This window comes from Typopeltis vanoorti, chromosome 5 (assembly GCF_054136105.1).
Source record: "Typopeltis vanoorti isolate ZY-2024b chromosome 5, IOZ_Tvanoo_1.0, whole genome shotgun sequence".
Taxonomy (NCBI): Eukaryota; Metazoa; Arthropoda; class Arachnida; order Uropygi; family Thelyphonidae; genus Typopeltis; species Typopeltis vanoorti.
This window is the reverse complement of record NC_143553.1, coordinates 50396129-50412353: the sequence shown is the minus strand read 5'-3', so window position 1 is coordinate 50412353 and position 16225 is coordinate 50396129. Positions and strand designations below refer to the sequence as shown.

The following is a 16225-nucleotide window of genomic DNA, read 5'->3' as shown; positions in this document are numbered from 1 at the left end:
CTTTTTTTTAAACCTGACTTTCCTAATAGCAAAGTAATTTTCACTAAGCATTTTAATGTTTGGCTTTCCTTTTCCAACTGCACTGATCCAGATGATGATCAGCAGATGCAGATAATGAGGTGAACCTAACATAAATTGTTCCCATGCCTAAAAATATACCATATAATCCTAACTGCTCTGTAAACATTCTTCATCTCTTCCTCACCAGTAATTCTTCTCAGAATGTTATTTATTTTCTATGTATTTCACACTACAGTCTAGTGTTAATCTCGTCTTTCTTAGTTCAATTAGTTAGTGATGACTAGTCCATGTCTCAAACAGAAATCCAGCAGATGCTTCCCATTATCAACTTTTTTCCTTTTCCCAACACATTTCTATATGTTTGTTTAATTTCCTACTCTGCTGTTTAGATCTCCAACAAGAACCAACTTTTTCTGTTAATGACAAATTCCTCTGCTTCTTCAATAGCTGATTTTATTTTAAGTCCCACTGTCCAATTCCCCTTTTAATGTTTGCCTACATCACTTAACTTGAAAATGACTGCTATTAACAAAGTTTATCTCTGTGTTTAGTGCTAAATATTATAATGGTATTCAATTATCATTAGTTTTAATACAACATCTTGTATTTGTTATTTAGAATAATCTATGTTTTTTGTCTTCTTTGTTTTGGTATCCCTCAATTATGCTGACACGGTACTTCTCTATTTCTTCATTGAGTTCCACTTCTTTTCCATCAATACTTCCTGTACTGATAGTGCCTATCTTCAATTCTCATAACGTCAAATTTGAGTCTGTTCAAGTAGCCAACTTTCACTATTTATTTTTGTTCCCTGATGTAAATGGCAGGACTTGTTTAACTGGCCAACACTCCAACTAGTATGCCATCTTGTTTCACCGATGGCTTTTGTTTGAAGCCAAAGCAGAATATGGTTTGGTTGGCAAAATTCCAAATTGCCATTCAATCCTTGTTTGTAAGTGAATTCCATAAATGAAATGATTATAGTTAAGCATAAAAATAAGGAGTGAAGATAACAGGATTGTACATTACATCATCAGCTAAAATACATGCATTAAATTATAACCAGTTAATATTCTGAAGATGTTAATGATAACAAGAATTAAGGATGTTGAATGAAAGATTTTTCATTGGTTATACTATAAATTAAAGATGTCAAGAAATTATATTATTACTATTAAGTGACACCTCCAGGGAGTCCAAAGAATCATCGAGGGGAGGGCACCCACTCTACAACTCTATCTTTGTCACTCACTCTGCCAACTGATGAACCGGAACTAAACCATCGCCATCTACCGCCCACCGCCACTACTACTAGGCCAGCTAAATTGTTGGTTCTTGGTATATTCTTGGTTTAATCCTTTATTCAAGTGTAAGCAAATCTTTGCACATTAATTATCTTCACAACTGGGCTAATGACTTCATATCAATTGCCTTGGTATCCCATAATGCAGAGATAACATCTGAATGTGATACACATCTGAAAGAATATGTGCTTTGCATTATGGGATACTAAAGCAATTGATGTGAAGTCATTAGCCACTATATACATGTGGCCCAGCCGTGAAGATACTTCACATGCAAACATGTTTGCTTATACTTGGATAAAGGATTAAACCAAGAATATAATTTCTTGGAATATTTAATTTAAAGAATTCAGGATGAAACTTTAAGGTCATACAGAAATGCTTTGTTATAAGATCTTATAGACTTACAAAATTTTTCTAATAAAGTGACAATGACAAAGAAATACAATGTTGGTATATAGTCCAAATTATGTCATTTTAGGCACCAACTACATGTTCCAACACATTACATCTTTAATCATTGTTCTTTAAGAGATACTTGTGCCATGAAGTTTCTTTAATTCATACAAAAACACAAGGAAATAAGTAAATAATATTTATTTAAAGTCATATTTCAACCTGAATTTTACAGGACATCATCAGTGGGAACGATACTTAATTACAAGGAAGAAAGCAAACGATGGACTGATATGAAACAGTGAGAGCTGTGTGATGTTATATATAAAGTTAGGCAAATGTATTACTGAGAAAACATATTATTGGTTAATCATTAACCATATAAAAAAAAGAAACTTTAATGATGTGTGATATCTTAGATAGAGAGGCAATCATTCTTATTTAAATCTGGATGGTGAAGTAAGATTTCAGAGCTTTCTTCAACCAAATGTTCAAATTTATAGTGTCACAGATGAAGTAAGCATGTTTCAGACTATAGAATATTGTGGTCCATATCTATTCCATGCTGTGCCAAGCCAGATTTCTGGTTGTTGATGTAAGATTGGTGTTCTTGTATTCTCTTTTCCACTGAGTATCCAGTTTGTCCAAAGTAACAATGATGACAGTCATAAGGAAGACAGGAAGAGTCAGAACAGAGCATTTATCTTTGGAAGATGGAAACCATGATGGAAATTTGTTGATAGGAAGAAAGGTAGCCTATAACTGTATTTCTTAAGAATTCTGGAAATTGGTTCTGAGATGCCAGAAATGTATGGGATTTGGGCTTGACATACTGTTTCCATGTTATCTGACCTAGGATTATAGGAATCAAAAAAGATGTTGTGTGGTCCTTTCTGAGAAGTCATTGATTCAATGACTTCTCAGATTCAAATATCAATTATCATATATATCGTATATCAAATAAGTCATATATCAACTTCATCTAGTAGTGAATTTAGTTTTCTGAGTTGTCTGTTCATAGGATTGTGATCCAATTCCTGGTATGTCGATCAACAAAAGAGATGTTTATAGGTGGAAGCTTAGATTTCAGTAGCATGGATGAAACTGATAATCACACAGATGTCTGTGAATTAATGTCTTTAATCATGTTGGTGACTGTCAAAAACTGCTACTACCTAATGAATTTCATAAGCATAAGCCACAGTGTGATGTACTGTGGTTAAGGATATGCAGTTGCAGTTAGGGATATGTATCCATGCATTTCTTATGACTGAGTTGCCTTTTGCAAAATGAAGAAATTGAGTTTTCCTGGAGGAAAAACATGGCTACCTCAATTAGGAAGCTGGCTAACTTGCCCTCACCTGAAAAGAGATTCTTTGTGTTTTATATGATCTTTCCAACCAAAGGGTGGAAAGGATTTAGTCAGTAAATTAATATTACTGAATGAGCTATCAAGGCTTCTTTACAAAAAGCTTGTATAAACATAAGCTGTTGGGTCAATATTCATACCCAATTCAGCTTTAAATTTATCAAAATGCTATTTTTCGTTTTTTTTTTCATTCTATCTACTTCTGTTCTTTGGAACAGTTTTTCTTAAACTGTTTTCCCTGAGTACTACCACCTCCAGATGTTCAACAAACAAGTTTCTTCTTTCTTTCTCCTTGCACATGCACACACCATAGCACCACTGTGCTACATGTTTTACAAAATCTCATATGAAGTTTATATATACATTTTTTTTTACATTTTATATATTTATATTTATTAAATACATATATTTAATGTAATCAATTATTCTGCTAATATATTATTCCTTGGTTACAAGGAAAAATATATTAGCTGAATAATTAACTAAAAATAAATTTAATTAATTATCTCTAGATGTGTGTTTTCTCCAGTAAACAACATAGTGATAATGCCTATGAAGATGCCTTGATGACAAATGAGAAATATTGGTGGAATAATTTATTAGCTACATAAATTATTAATTTATGTAGCTAATACTAAATAAATTTAATTAATTATCTCTAGATGTGTGTTTTCTCCAGTAAACAACATAGTGATAATGCCTATGAAGATGCCTTGATGACAAATGAGAAATATTGGTGGAATAATTTATTAGCTACATAAATTTAGTTAGTTATTATTTCTAGATGTATGTTTTCTCCATTAAACATCAACATGAGTGATAATCAATAGCTGGCCATTCATATCGGATTGGATAGTATTTGCTAACGGAAATCTTGCACTATAACAATTTGTTTCTTCTTTGATTCTCTATGGATTCACAATAATGGGCATCAGAAATTAATCATTATCATTATTTATAGACACTGATTTCAGTTCATTAAGCCAAGATTAACATTCATCAAAAACTTAAAAGCAGATAAATGTTTTGCAGAAAAGTGATGCAGGAAAAAAGGCAGAAAGATTAATATTATTAAATCTAATAATTACTAAAAAGAAGCCATGTTGATGTATTGCTTGAAACTCTTTAAAGAAATATTTTGCAATCCATGAAAGAGATATTTACTTTTCACTTTCTACAGGACACTTGGCTCTCCAATCACTCAAATGGGTATCGTAGTCAAAAGCCAGAATTCTGACATGAGGACAATCACGAGCAAGCCAGTCCTATCAATTAAATCAACACAGCAACAAAAAATATAAAAAGAAGCAAAATAATAATAATAATAATGAGGTGTACAATTTTCAAATGAAATGGTCACTGTTTACATTTTGCTTTAAATGATTATTCTCAAATTTTAGCTTATAATACAGGATGTCACATTACAGAGATTAAAGAGGCTATATTTTAATAACCAATGAAGATATATTACAGTATTTAACACAAAAATGGAGTTTACCTCAAAGAGTTTTTGTAAGCAAGCAGGCATCATATTTTGTGCGTATCTGATTGTGTAGTCCTGTTCCTGCGATGGCTATGCAATTGGAATTCTCAGTATGACAGAGATTCTCAAGTGAAAGTACAATGTGTACTCTCGCTGGTTGAAATATGTTGTTCATGTACAAAGAAGATTTTAAAGAACTACAGAAATACATTTATGGTGTCCCGATCAGGTGGTGAATAATTCTGCTGCTACTGCTTACTCTGCCAAAACATGCCTGGAGAGGGGGTTATGAGTATAGCAGTATACAGGGAGGCATCGTCCAAGGCCATACTTGGACTCCAGTCTGGGGAATCCCTGTGTGGAAGGTATGTGTACAAGACTCTCACATCTCAGCTGCACGGCTCTGATTTTTCTACATCAACTGTACCATAAAAGATAGTCATACAAATATTAGTGTCACTGTGGATGTAAAAAAAAAATCTCCTTTAAAAATAACAAAAAATATGAAAAATAATAAAAAGATAAAAAACAAGATCCTAAATTAATACCAAAATTTCATTCGATAAAAAACACTTCCATGTTCATTTTATGAACATCTTCATCATCTTCTGTATCACACTTTTTGGTGCTGCAACATTAAACTGTTTTCTGAAATTTGAGCATGTAACCTTGAATGATTTGCCCGAGAACATTTTCTGTTCAATCGTGTACATGTTTACTGCACTGAGCTAATCAGGGTGTGGGGAACTTAATGTCAGAAGTTGGTAATGGTTCCTGTGGTGGCTGCAATGCAGCACTATGCAGATGAAACATGCCAGAACCATGTTACACTTAAACATATCCATGTCAGTACTTCCATAGTTCCAACTGACTTGTTTGTATGTTATGTCTGTAATAAATGATAACTCGGGATCTCCTACAAGTGAAACGCCCTGTAGTTAGTAGTAGTAACATCAGAACTCCATGGAATCAAAGCACTCCAGGTGACAGATCCACACTTTCATGAAAAAGAAAAAGAAAAAAAATCATTCAAACTGTGCCTAAATCCCATTCACAGTTTCTGCACTTGTCACACTTTCAGGCAATGCATTCCACTCACTAACAACTCTTCATGTAATGAATCTATTTCTCACTCTTTTGCTCACACTCTCCTTATATACAGCTTCCAGGGATGGATGCTTGCTCTACCCAATTCTCACTTCTCTCTCTCTTCTTTGAAATTCTCATCCACATCAATCTGGTGACAATCTCTCACCAACTTATATGTGTCAATCATATCCCCTCTCCATTTTCTATTCACAAGTCCCTGCAAGCTGCATTCCTCAATCTGTCCATATATTCCATAGACCTGTCACCAATGTAGTGAATGTTCTCTGGGCTCTCTCTAATATTATCCTCATCCCCATGAACACCAGGTGACCAAATATGTGCATGATAGTTCATATGTAGTCAGATCATGACATTATAAAAGGGAACAATAACCTCTTTGCTTCTACATATCAAGGTCCTCATGCAGAAGCAAAGATATTTTATTCCCTTGTATAAGGCCTTGATATATTGTTGTTGCAGTTGTTGTATAAGGCCACTGTGATGTTCTTAGAATTTTAACAATGTCACCTCTCAACTTCAATTTTCTATCAACCATCATCCCCAGATCTCTCATCTATTCAACCCCCTTCAAAATTTTCCCGTTAATTTTATGCTCTGCATCCCAACCTGGTCTACCAAATTTCAAGCCCTTGCACTTTGCAACATTAGACTGATGGCTCCACTGTTTCCTACTCACACAGTCTACTGAGATCTTCCTGCAAGACCACAAAATCTGCTCTGCTTTTCATAGTTCTTCCCAACTTTGCATCATTGGCAAACTGCATATCTCCAGTTAAGTCAGAGCCAATATCATTAACATACAAGGTAAATAATGGCCCCTGCAGCACTTCATTAGTGACATTCCTTTTGGGATACCACTCTCCATACACATCATGTTGATATCTATCTGACAGCCATCAACTATCAAACTCACTAGTCTCTTATTCAATCTCTTCAGTTTCAATGTTTAATACCAATTTGTCATGTGGCAGTCTATCAAAAGTATTTCAAAAATCCAAGTTTACCACTGTATATGCTTTTCCCTTATTCAGTGAATTCATCATCTTGTTGCAGTACAGAAGCAGAATGTTAAAGGGTGGTCATTTTTTACCATTCTGCTAATGTACTACAACAAGATGATGAATTCTGAATCCCATTCCTCACTAATTTCTCTAGCACCTGATCCCCAACCTCCAGACACCCAAATTGGTTTGTAATTTGTAGCCTCAGTCTTACTCCCCCCCCATCTATGTGGAATAATTCTTCCCACTTTCTATTTCTTTAGGATTCTACCTGTTTCAAAATTCATGTAGAACAGGTGTGCATTAATCCCTGGGAGATCCCTCCTTCAAGACGTAGTGACATATTGTCAAGTCCTACTACCTTATTAACATCAAGTTTACTTAATTTCTCATATCCCTCCTGCTCACTCACTATCAGTCCCTCTTCAACCATACCTTCTACACTCCAGCTTCTAATGATGTTGCATTCATGAGGCTGAAATACCCTAATAAACTATTAATATTTTGCTGATACTTCAACTATATCTTCTGCATCAGTTACCACTTTATTACTGTCCTCAACTAACATTATCCTTCCATAGTCATCCTGTCTTCTACTTGCCACATATTGTAAAATAGGATTTTTCTTCACTCAATTTGCTAATTTCTGCTAATACTTTTGCTGTCTTTACCAACCAAGTCATCTTTCTAACTTGATTTTTCTGTTCTTCATGCAACTGATTATCACTGACAATCATCTTGTGCTGCCTTCAACAGTGTATCTTTTTCTTCCAGATTTCATACTTAAACACCCCTTCATTCATCCAATTTTACCCTTACATTATTTAACCTTTTCAATTTTGGAATGCATTCAGACATTGCTACTGTTAAATAGTTCTTGATTAATGCCTAAGCAGCATGACTGGCTACAACCCCATGTGATCACACTTCATGGTTACTCTTTCCAACTGGGGGTAAGATTAGATACTCCACTCCACTAACAATCACATCCTTTCAACTCTTGCGTGTGCTTTGTTACATACTGACTTAGACAGTTCTCTCTTAAGAATTCGAGAAATTCATTCTCTGTATTCCTGAATACTATTTCTTTATTCCAGTCAGTATTGCCATAATTGAACCATAACGATCACCCTTCTTTTGCTCACTAAGCCAAGTTGCTTATACATTTCTCTATCTCCATCCTCTAGACCGCCCACCCCCCCTTCCCAGAACTTTTAAAATAAAATGATACTGCATCCATATGTCATGTGTCACTATTAATAAAGATGCCATATATCATACCATGGTGTACAGTTCCAAAAAACTGGTAATCCCCAACAAAATATTTCATCTTGTTAATCTCCACCTGAAATCATGCTGCTTCAAAGCCAAGGTCACTATTTTTCCTTGTATCTCAGCCTTGTGTGAACATAATTCTCCTGCTCTTTAGCAGCACCTTTCTTGCCATTCCTATTTTCATGATAAACATCATGTCCTTCCATTTCTATTCCTGTCAGGATATCATTCTCATCAAACCATATTTCACTTATTCCAACAATTTTGGGGCAAAGAAACTCAATCAATGCAACCATTTCATCTCCCTTATTTCTGATACCCCTGGCATTTGTAAATAAACATAACAATTCTATACATTCATCATGTTCAAGAATTAACTCTTCTTATGCTGTGTCTCCATAACCTCTCTGGCTGCTCCTGTTTTTCTGTCCAACTTGCATTCCTGTTCTCACATTCTCATCACTTACATTACTCTCATCTCCATTCACAATCACTTCAGTCTCATCTGGTCCACTTTCCTGCTCATTTACATCACCTCTGACTTCTGCTGATACATTTACATTCATTGCACGTCCCTCTAGCCACAGTCTCTCTTGTTGATTTTCACCAAATTCATTTAGAGGCAACTTACTAATTAACCTTCCTACAGTACTGTTGTCCTTCACTCTCCTCAATAGCCTCCTGATATCCATCCTCACATTCTCCCTGTGCTCAACCAAATAATTTGCTCCCACAAATTCCACTAACTTCACTACATGCTTACTTCTCAGATCCAAACCTCAGTCACTCTATTCATCCACTCTCCTTGAAAACAAACCCGGTATATTCCCTCATCAACTACCTCTTTACTAAATGACCCCTTAACTGAATCTCCATGTAGGGCTACACTGAGGTAATTTGCCACTGCTTTTTATCCACCATATTTCATTTTATTCTTTTCTACTATTTTGTTTATAGCCCCAAAATATCTAATTATTTTGTGTACACATCATCTTGTTTCTCATAGTAATCATCTCTTCAAATCTTGTACTGTGGCAATTGTGTTATCTTTCTTATTAGCAATCAAACTTGCATTTGCTTCTTCTGTACTTACAATCATATTATCAGCATTTATATTCTCCTGCTCAATTTTCTGGTCAACACCATTCTCAATTTTATGCTCATCACTTCCTTTTGTTCTATACCACTCATCACATTTGATTTTTCTGCTGTGTGTTTCTTGTTGCTAATTTTGCCTTCATTTACTATAAACTGCCATCACAGAAAAATTGTAATAAAACCTACCAATAACGATAACAAACACTATGCATTTATCAACAATCATATGTAAAAAAAAAATTGCAGATGACAGGTTAATCTGGAGAAAAACTGTTGACAGGAAGTTATTAATGATGTAACTTTTCATATAGTATTATCATAAGATCCTGTACACCCCCAACGGTATATACAGGGCATCTCAGAATTAGCTATCTATTTCTGTGAAATCAGACAAATCAATTAAAATCTGATATAATTTCATGTTTATTACCTAATTATGATACAAAAACAGATAGATTTAAAAATCATAAGTCAAATCTTTATTGAGAACATTCAATGTCTCCGTCTGTATCCCTGCAAATTTCAAATCTATCCTTAGCATTTCAAAACACATTTTGAAGCATTTCAGGAGTTATGTCCTGCACTGCCAACTGAATGCATTCTTTAAGTTCAGCTAACCTATTGATCTTTTGGTGATAAATCTTTGTTTTTATGAAACCCCATGCAAAGAAATCCAAGGGTATCAAATCCGGGGAATGCAGAGGATAAGGTCAAGGTCCTCCAAGTCCAATTAGTGCATAATGAAATTTCAGCAAGATGGTGCTCCATCTTGCTGAAACACAACATTATCAAGAATGCCATCATCAAGAAGCTGTGGTTCGAGAAACTGCTGAAACATTTCAAGGTAGATGGTACCTGTTACAGATGCTTCCCGAAAGAAGAATGGACCATAAATTTTGGATTTAGTCATTCCAAGTCACATATTAACTTTTGAAGAGTCGCTTTGCCATTCTATGACTTCAGATGGTTTTTCATTGGATCAGATACGACAATTGTGCAAATTGCCTTTACCACATGTGTGGAAAGTCACCTCATCACTGAATAAAATGTTATCCAATAAACCCCTGTTTTCGATCTGATTCAGAAATTCTGCACATCTTGCTGCTCTATTTAGGGCATGCAGTACCTGAATGTGATAAGCCTTTTTCATCAGTGTTGAATGCAAAATTCTATGAACTATTGTCTTGGATATGTTATTAGGGTTAGAGTTCTGAAAGGAGATGAAAATAAAATTATGAAATAATTCAGAAATTTACATTTATAACACACATTAAACATGATAAACATGAGTTTTTAAAAAATTCGTCCCATTTCACTGAAATAGATAGCTAATTCTGGGACACCCTGTATATCAGGAATTTGATGATGCATGATCTCATCTAGATTACAAAAAATCAAACTTATCTTGGCTTGAGGAGTTTTATCAGTCATCTTCCTTCAATGCCACCTGCAGACCTCTCTCAATAATAATCATCAACAAAATAATATATTATTACATAAATAATAATGTAAACTTAATGATAATTTTATTTCAATGAAATAATATTTATAATTGCAGAATAACTTTATTTTCAATAATAATGTTTTCTGGAAAATAAAGTTACTCAGCATGTAACTTTATTTTTATTGTATTTATTGTATGTATTTATCTTTAAGTTTCTGACAATGAAAATAAAATGTACTCTCTCTCTCTCACAGTCTGTATGTGTTTCATTAAGCCATTAGGTATTAAAACTATGCTTACTTATGCTTGGATAAAGGATTAAAACAAGAATATTTCTTGTTAAGTATAATATACTTCGTAACCAAACAGAAAACCATTCCACGACCTCTAATCCAATGTATTTTAATAATATGGTGATACATAATTTTACTACTTTATATAGGAAAAATAATTATGGCAGGTTGACAATGGTGGATAGTCACAGCAGCAGAGTAACCAATGCACAGGATATAGCAGAATTATTGAATGAACACTTTATCAGTATATATCATATGGTGTAAATGATGCTGTGCATCATTTAGGAGGATTGGAAGTGAAAGAATGAGAGCTGTATAAAGTGTTGAATGGGTTAAATGTTAATAAGCCTGTGGGAATGGATGACATATCACCACTTATTTTTAAGAAATGTGCACAACAGTTACTTATGCCCTTGATGTGGTTATTTAATGAAAGTGTCACAGTAGGTAAAGCAAAATAGTACTGCTCCACAAGCATGGTTCTAGGACCAGTTTCCAATTATAGAAAAGTATATATAACTGCAGTTGTAGTCAAGGTGTTGGAGAGATTGGTTAGAAAATAATACAAAATTGGATTGATTGACATAGTATGATGGTCAGCATATATTTGTAAATTGTAGGTCCTGTTTAAGCAATTTAATTGCATTTTATGATAAGGTTATAAATTAAATTGAACTTTAATAAATATTTTCCGATATTTCGGCGTCACGTTGCCATCTTCTAAACGAACTTACAAAAAAAGTTACGTGCACGTAGGCACTACAACACAGAAACTGGGAATGAAGAGATGAAGCTATTGTTCTCCTAACAGTCCTGATGGTGCCCTCTAGCAGGTTAAGTAGGTGTTCTTGGCCGTTGGGCTGAAGGTTGTATGCGACTGCCCCTACCAAATTTGGGGCAGTCGCATACAACCAAATTTGTTGAGGTTTGGAGAATTTCTTAGGGCTGGGGCTGATTCCATAAAGAGTCTTTCAAATTTGTATTTGCTACGGTGTATCACTGTAGCTTTCTTCCACCGTATTCTGTGGCATGTATCCAGAGCATGGTCCGCAAGCCCAGAATGACTGTATTTGTGAAAACGGATGTAGTCCTTGTGTTCCGAAATTCTGATATTCGCTGTCCTGCCTGTTTGGCCAAAGTAAGACAGTTTACAACTGCAAGGGACCTGGTAAACACCAGGTAGGTCTAGGGGAAGTGGTTGGTCTTTAGTGGAGCGGATAAGGGATGCCAATTTTCTGTAAGGTTTGTAACAGGAGGTCAGGTCATGTTTTTTTAAGATTTTGGTAATCTTTTCTGAGGTGCCTCGGATGTAGGGAATGGTGATGGATTTAGAGTAATCCTTGTTGTGGAGGGGGGGAGGGGATCTGTGGTTTGTAGGTTCTAATATTTTTTGGATTTTTTTTTGGGGGGGGGGGTGTAGCCATTGGCTGAGAAAGTGTTGAGGATGTGATTTAGTTCAGTGTTTAGGGCCAAGTCGTTTGAACAGATTAGTTTAGCCCTGTTGTATAGTGTTTTCACTATTCCATATTGTTGTGAGGGGGGGGGGATTGTTGGTGAATGTATCTGCCTGTATGGGTGGGTTTTCTGTAAACTGAGAAAATCAAGGTTCCATTAGGCTGGCGGGTGACTAGTGTGTCTAGGAAAGGGAGGCTGTTGTTTTCCTCTTTTTCTAGAATGAATTTGATTCTGGGGTGTTGGTTGTTTAAGTGTGTTAAGAAGGAGAGAAGTGTTTCAGAGCCATGTGGCCAAATAGCGAACACATCATCAACGTAGCGAAGCCATATGGTTGGTTTTTGTGGGGCAGAGGCTAAGGCTTTTTCTTCAAAGGTCTCCATAAAGAAATTGGCCAAGGGTGGGGAGAGTGGTGAACCCATGGCTGTCCCCTCTATTTGTTTGTAGAATTTTCCCTGCCAAACGAAATAGCCTGAGTTCATTGTGAACTGAAATAAGGCTGAGATATTGGGAGAAAATTTAGCTTGGATTAGCTCTAAAGTTTCCTTGAGTGGGACATTTGTAAATAAAGAGGAGACATCAAAGCTGACCATTACACTCCATCAGTGTGTTGGAGTGTAAGGTTTTCTATGCTGGCTTTGAAATGGGCTGAGTTTTTTTATGTATGATGGTGTGTTGCCAGTATAGTGTGTGAGCTCTTTGACCAAATGTTTAGCTAATTTGTATGTGGGGGAATCAATGCCATCCACTATGGGACGTAATGGCACATTTTCTTTGTGTATTTTTGGGAGTCTGTAAATACGGGGGGAGGGTATAGAGTTAAACGGCTTTAATCTGTTGGTAACTTCTACAGGACAAGAAGTGACTCTCTTAAGGAGCCTGTGAAGTTTTCTAATTTGAGAGTTGGTGGGATTGTAATTGATAGGGAGGTAAGTGGCCCGATCTAATAGAAGAGCATTCAGCTTACCTGTGTAGTCCTTTTGGTTAAGTACTACAGTTGCATTTCCCTTATCCGCTTTGGTGATAACTAATTCTTTATTATTCTTCATTTCCTGTAGAGCTTTATATTCCTTGTTGGATATGTTGGTTTTTGGTGGTCTTGCTTTGGAAAGTACCTACATCCGAGGCACCTCAGAAAAGATTACCAAAATCTTAAAAAAACATGACCTGACCTCCTGTTACAAACCTTACAGAAAATTGGCATCCCTTATCCACTCCACTAAAGACCAACCACTTCCCCTAGACCTACCTGGTGTTTACCAGGTCCCTTGCAGTTGTAAACTGTCTTACTTTGGCCAAACAGGCAGGACAGCGAATATCAGAATTTCGGAACACAAGGACTACATCCGTTTTTACAAATACAGTCATTCTGGGCTTGCGGACCATGCTCTGGATACATGCCACAGAATACGGTGGAAGAAAGCTACAGTGATACACCGTAGCAAATACAAATTTGAAAGACTCTTTATGGAATCAGCCTCAGCCCTAAGAAATTCTCCAAACCTCAACAAATTTGGTTGTATGCGACTGTCCCAAATTTGGGAGGCCTACATCTGCAGACCTTCAGCCCAACGGCCAAGAACACCTACTTAGCCCGCTAGAGGGCACCATCAGGACTGTTAGGAGAATAGCTTCATCTCTTCATTCCCAGTTTCTGTGTTGTAGTGCCTACGTGCACGTAACTTTTTTTGTAAGTTCCTTTAGAAGATGGCAACGTGACGTTGCCGAAATATCGGAAAACATTTATTAAAGTTTAATTTAATTTATATCCTTAACTATGTTGTTCAATTCCTTAAGTGTTTTAATAATGCATAACCAACGTATAAGCTTATCTACGAGAATTATGATAAGGTAATATAATAAGGAAGAATAATATACAGTGATATTATTGGACTTAAACAAAATCATTTCATAGATTACCACATGACAAGTTGGTGTACAAACTGCAACAGATGGGAATAAATAGTATATTTATTCTCATCTGCTGCAGATGGATTAGATGGATTATTGATTGGCTCTCTGAATGATAGCAGCAAGTTGTGTATGATGGAGCAGCATCTTTAAAAAGGAGGGTAACCAGTGGCATGTCCTAGGATTCTGTTTTTGGGCCCCTGATGTTTAACTTGTTTGCAAATGATATATCATGTGTACTGACTGGGGATCTTTAATTATTTGCTGATGATGCAAAGTTGGGAAGAATTATAAGTCATACCAGTGATGTTAATTCCCTTCAGGAAGATTTGAATATACTTATGAATTGGACAAAGCAGTAGGGCTGTAGTTTTAACAGTAATAAGTGTAAGGTGTTGCATTTTGGAGTGAATATAAGATTCTGTACTATACTGATGGTGGTCTACTGCAGAAAGTGAATGAGATCTGAGATTTGAGAGTGGTGGTTGACAGTAGATTGAAGGTAAGAGGGCATACTGCAGCATTGCAAAGACTGCACATCATAGTGCCATTATGATAAGAAGTACACTGACACATACACCCTCTGTCCAAAAAGAAACCGAACTTTTCGAAAATAGAAGGAACTAGTGGTGCCACCTGTATCTTTTTTGTTGTCGAAAGCGGCAACCTTCATTAGTGTTGTGTCAACTGTTTATGACATTTCTTTCATTAGAAGCCGAGTTATAGTGCCAAGAGTGACAGTGTGTTTTGACGAACGGTCGGTCATCACAATATTCTGCCGTACACGACGAATTCTCGCGATCAACTGCTTCAAAACTTTGAGATAAAACTCATCATTGACCGTTTGGCCAGGCGGAATGAATTTGTGATGGATAATGCCATTGGAATTGTAGAAACAAATCAGCATTGGATTTACTTTTGACTTCTCCAAGCGACTTTTTTTCGGATGCCCCTCTTCTGGCAGTCACCACTCAGCACTCTGTTTCAGGCTCATACTCAAAACACCAAGTTTCGTCACCAGTAACAATCATTTCAAGGAAGTTTGAGTCCTTATGAGCGGTTTTAATGAGGTCCTTGCAGTGTTCAATTTGATACATTTGTTGATCGTTGGTCAACTTGTGGTGAACAAATCGCGAATTTAAATTACGAAGGCCCAAACTCTCAGTCAAAATGTTGTGCACAGTTGATTTTGGAATCCCAAATTCATCTTCAATCAATCTCACGGTCGATTTCGGGTTTTTTTTGATGAAATCACACACTTTTGGATGTTAACTTCGCAAAGTCCAGTTTTTGGATGGCCCAGCTTTTTTGTCATCAAGCATCTCACGACTACTTTGAAATCGCTTAAACCACTCGTAAACTTAAGTATGGGATAAGCATTCATCACTGTATGCTTTTTGAAGCATTTGATGCATTTTGGCAAAACGTTTACCAAGTTTAACACAAAAATCAATCGCAGCTTTCTGTTTGAAACTCATTTTCTGACCGTTTGTCAAAACACACTGTCACTCTTGGCACTATAACTCAGCTTCTAATGAAACAAATGTCATAAACAGTTGACACAACACTAATGAAGGTTGCCGCTTTCGACAACAAAAAGATACAACAGGTGGCGCCACTAGTTTCTTCTATTTTTGAAAAAAAAGTTCGGTTTCTTTTTGGACAGAGGGTGTAGAGATAAGGAGGTAGTTGTGCCACTGTATAAAGCATTGGTCAGACTATACTTGGACTATTTTGCTAAGATTTGGTCACCTGAATTTCATTGTAATGTGAAAACATTGGAGATGATCCAGATATGAGTGACTAAGACAATATCAGGAATCTGGGATGTTGGCTATGGAGAAAAGTTGAAGGAATGTGGATTGCAGAATTGCATTCTCTCAAAACCCTAGCTGATATCCCATCTAATATTGAGATTCTGCAATATCCTAAGAAGTCCCAATTCATCCACCTCTATTCCACATTAGTGTCAGTTACATTGGTTAAAGCAGTAACCTCAAGAGGATGATATACCCTTGCAAAGTGGTCACTCAATAATTATTTTATCTGCTTCTGTCTCCTTGTG

The 16225-nt window shown here is 36.0% G+C and overlaps 1 protein-coding gene across 2 annotated transcripts in view; it reads right to left on the bottom strand.

Annotated features, from left to right (window-relative positions):
* Window positions 1-16225, bottom strand: part of LOC150106396 (protein SERAC1-like) — a 281390-nt gene that overhangs the window by 68970 nt on the left and 196195 nt on the right. For both annotated transcript variants that reach the window (XM_090393115.1, XM_090393116.1), the window contains one exon: window positions 4255-4355. In XM_090393115.1, the coding sequence (XP_090249241.1) occupies window positions 4255-4355 (101 nt within the window). The remainder of the gene's footprint in view (window positions 1-4254; window positions 4356-16225) is intronic.